We start from the raw sequence: 4,293 nt of genomic DNA on the forward strand, positions 1-4,293 counted from the left end.
TGAGAACGAGCTGTTTTGCAAATGGAAACTGAGTATATGACAGGTCATGTAAGGACACAGAATGAGAACAACCAAAGTGCTCAGCCTTGACATTGTTAAAATCTCATTACGTTACAGGAGTACAAAAATCACCCCTTATACTTTAGCAAACATCCTGTCTGAACTTTCAAATTTGATGAAATGCTAACTGCCTTTCCATGTGGTTTGGGTTATTTAACAAAAGTCTATGCCACCCTGGAGAATAAAGCCAAGGGAAGAGGACTTACTTGTAAAACTTAATGGTGGGCTCCACAGCCAGCATAACGAAGGGTGCCACAGTGTAGCACACAGCCAGCTGAGTGACTGCCCAGGTAACAACGTCGTAGGCTATCTTCAGAGGCACTGACGAGAGGAAGTAATGTCTGCAGTTGTTTCTTATCTGCAGGTCAGGGAAAAGTTAACAGAAAATTATATAAATTCATTTCTTAGGCAAAGTCACACGGACACGTTGCAGTGCATGACTCTCTGCTTACCATCAGCATTAGTATCACAGGAAGGTTTATTCACCAGTTACAAAGCACTGAGAGCAGGAATACAGAAGTGTATGGACTGGCATATTCAAGATCTCATAGTCAACCAGTGGCAAACAGAGAAGTGGCCCCCCAGTTTACTCTGTCATGACCACAGGAGCAGACTGTCTCATTCTGGGTGTCTGGCACATTATTTTTTGGGAGGACTGGTTATCAGCAGTAAAACAAAGCTACTTTAAATGGACAAATAAATGCTTATACCTACAAGTGTGTGCTGTTCCCTAGAGATTTTAGGTTAGTTTCACATCTGTGAAATCCTCATAAATGAGAGGCAAAGCACATGTTCAGCAGCCTGCTCTAGCAAGAGTGGTTAATAATGGTCACTAGTTTAATTCACCTTTCAGATTGACCTGGTTATTGATCCATAGTCAAACTCCAAAAGACAATAGTGGTGCTTCCCAGCCCTGCACAAGTGGCTGGTTCAGCCTGAAAGATCAGCAGTGATAAATTTAACAACACTGAGACATGAACCCTGTTCTGTCTTTGGTGACTCTACACAAAATAAGGCCCATAAACACAGAGATCATTTTACTGCATCAATTGCATCCACATAAATTGTTCAAGTTCAAGTTTGGGCTAATGCTCAACCCACAGCAACTTCTTGTGTAAGACTGGGCCCAGAGTTAATTACAAGCCAGCATACAGGCAACATGACCCAGCAGAAGTCTGGAATCCAACATGACCTTGAATCCCAAGCTAATTTGACTGCATGGACATAGCTGGTGGCACTCCTAACTGTGTATCCTCAATCAGCATTTCCTCTGACAGCCAGGGACAGCAGTGCATCACGTCCAGAATTGGTGCTGGTTCTAACTGCTGGGTACTTTGCAATTAGCATCAATACAGAACACAGTTTCAGCAAAAGCAAGCCTGCAAAGGCATGAAAGAGGGCTCACAGCAGGGACAAGCTGCTTGACCATGTGAGGGTGCAGCTGACAGCTGGATAGTGTCTAGCACAGGCCTTAGAGGAGAACAATGAAAGGTACATACTGCTCTGGCTGCGAGTGTGATAAGGATTCCAGTGAGAAACGTAAAATAATATCCAGGATAGATACCATGCCACAGGGCCGACAGGATAAATGTTAAAGCCGTAGGGTACCAGGGAGCTCTGTCATAGCAGACACTGCAAAAATGAAAACAAAACAGAAGAGGCTGAACAATGGCCACTGCACTTGAAATCCTTCTGTTTCTAAGGTCTTACTCTGTGTTCTCAGCAGTCTTATCATGGCTCAGTTACAGACTAGGGCATGAGGCACTCCCCCTTCATTTAAATGGAGGTTTAGATGGAATAAGGAAGCATGCTTATATGCAAATGAGTATCCAAAGAGTGCCTGTACAAATATTTCTGGTGCTCAAGGCATTTAAATAAATAATGGAATAAAGGGCAGGCAAGACTTCATTCACCTTTACATCTCTATCTGGAATCATACATTACCCTTCCAAACTCTGATGACAGATCAAGAGCAAGTTGAAAGACAAAGAGATGTGACCCCACCCTTCACTCCAGTGAACAGAGCTATTTTTAGGCACAGTTATCTGGCAGATGCTAGGAACAACAGGGAGTGCCATAAACTATTGCAAAACAGGGGATTCCAGCTAACTTTAGCAGCAAAAATTTTACTCCCAAGATGCAAGGATAACAGTTCAAGAAAACAACACCCAGTCTATTTGGCAATCTGAAGTTTAAATTAAATGCTGTGTTCCAAAGAAACGAGTCAAGATAATGCATTTCTTACCAGGAATCATTTGAATAATGAAAAACAGTAGCCATTGACTTTTAAGATGTATAGATTTAACACCATTATAGCTACAATAACTACAATAAATCTGAGCCTGCATTTCAGACACATGTTGACTGTATGTTGAGCTTTAATCACACCAGAACGTGAAATGAGCAATGAGACACAGTCCAATCTATAAAATTTGGACATATGCTAGTATTTATAATATGTGCCTTAACAGTCACAGGTTAAAATCAGATCATCTCAGTGCTACAAGTCTCTTCCCCATATCCTAAACAAGGACTCCGTGGGAAGCATCTTTGGGTAACTCCAAACCAGACTACACCGGGGCTCTGATGATTTTGACCTTATTTCTCACTGAATTTTGAGATCCCAGTGACACAGCAAGACTCACCTCTGCATGGGAAACATAACAATACAGGAAAGAGAGGGATAAAACAAAATGCTATTACTTTCTATTATGGAAGATTTGAACAGTTCATTTATGACTTTGCTGCTCATATATAAAATAGGAGCATTTTACACTTGGCAGCAATAAAACTTTACAGCACCAAATACCCTTGTATTGCACCAACTGCTACAGACACAGGAAACAAAGAAAGAACAAGAGGCTATACATTTATGAGAGCCACCAGTCAGCGTTTTTCCAGGCCATGTAGAGCTTTTGGATCTCACAAGCATGTTACTGTTTCATTACTCTTACCGTTTCAGCCAGGCAGCTGTCTGAATGTTCCAGTTTTCAATGTACATTTTAAAACTTGTTGCAGTCTAAGAAAGAAGTTCACATGAAATGTTAGCAATGAAGCTTGTAAAATACCACTTGCATTTTAAATTAGTGAGGAGGTACATGGAAAATATTAATTCTAGAAGCTAACTTTTATGAAGACTGTGCCACAATCTATCATTACACTAATATGACTTGGGAGGGACATTAACTAGGCTGATGGCTCACCACTAACACTTGGCACTTGCTCTAAAATCTCACTTTGTTTCATATAATTAAGTACAGTGTTTGGTTACTTTCAAATGGGAAATCTGAGCAGCTTTCTTGTTTTTCATGCTTGGCCTTCCTTTCAGTTCATAAACAGCTTTATTTCTGGAAGAGATAGCTTGCCACCCATTATGCAATCTGGACTCCCCTACAGTACTACTAAAACAAAGTGTTATTACAAAAAAAAGACATTTGTTGTTGTTATTATTATTATTGTTATTATTATTATTACTATTTGGAGAAGGAAGGGGGAAGACTGAAAAACATGGGCAAAAAAAAATTAGGATTAAATTTAGAAGCCAATTCTCAGCTCACTGCTAAGCTTGAGAAACCAGAGTAGACTCCAGGATCCTGAGAGAACCACCCATATCTCCTCCTCTGAGTTCCCTCAGCTTTAGGGGACTGATGGACTCTGCTGTTCAGCATCGGTTCCCCTACTGCTGATCAACTTCACCTCCCAAGTCCACCTTGGTTCCTCACCTGCTGGCAGAAACCTCCAAGGACACCCTCGCCAAGCGGGGACATGATTCAGTGGCACCACACTATTTTGCTGTATCAGCTGAAGGCAAGGACACACTGAAGAAATGGATTAAGGGCAAAGGCTTCCAAGGGGAATGTGCACATATCTTTGAACTTCCATACAGAATCCTTAAAGCTAGCATTTAATCTTCTGCGTTTAAGGAGTTAAAATGATTAGCAATTCCCAGTGCAGCACCACCACATTTTAATTGCATTACTGCACCAAGAGAAGCCAAGAAAAATACAATTTCTCTTCCAACTAATATTGTCACTCTCTTTTGGCCTCCTTTAAGTTCCCCTGTTACATTACCAAGAGAGGAGGTAGTTGCTGGCTGTCAAAACAAGCTGGCTGCCAAGGCTTTCAAGTCCCCCCCTTGTGCTTAGCCCCTGTCACGTTTTAAGGCCCGCACAACTCCTTCCATGTGCTTATCTTTACTACAGATCAGACAGCCACATTTAGCACTCAAGTTCA

At 41.4% G+C, this 4,293-nt stretch overlaps 1 protein-coding gene across 1 annotated transcript in view; it reads right to left on the bottom strand.

Moving 5' to 3' along the window:
- Nucleotides 1-262: 262 nt before the first annotated feature.
- The window catches only part of MBOAT1 (membrane bound O-acyltransferase domain containing 1), a 29,647-nt gene continuing 25,616 nt past the window's right edge, over nucleotides 263-4,293 (bottom strand). Inside the window, exons 9-11 of the mRNA XM_017730697.1 lie at nucleotides 3,015-3,079; nucleotides 1,560-1,692; nucleotides 263-418 (exon numbers count right to left, since the gene is read on the bottom strand). Coding sequence (XP_017586186.1) covers nucleotides 263-418; nucleotides 1,560-1,692; nucleotides 3,015-3,079 — 354 coding nt within the window. The remainder of the gene's footprint in view (nucleotides 419-1,559; nucleotides 1,693-3,014; nucleotides 3,080-4,293) is intronic.

Source organism: Corvus brachyrhynchos, unplaced genomic scaffold (assembly GCF_000691975.1).
Source record: "Corvus brachyrhynchos isolate BGI_N302 unplaced genomic scaffold, ASM69197v1 scaffold43, whole genome shotgun sequence".
Lineage (NCBI taxonomy): Eukaryota > Metazoa > Chordata > Aves > Passeriformes > Corvidae > Corvus > Corvus brachyrhynchos.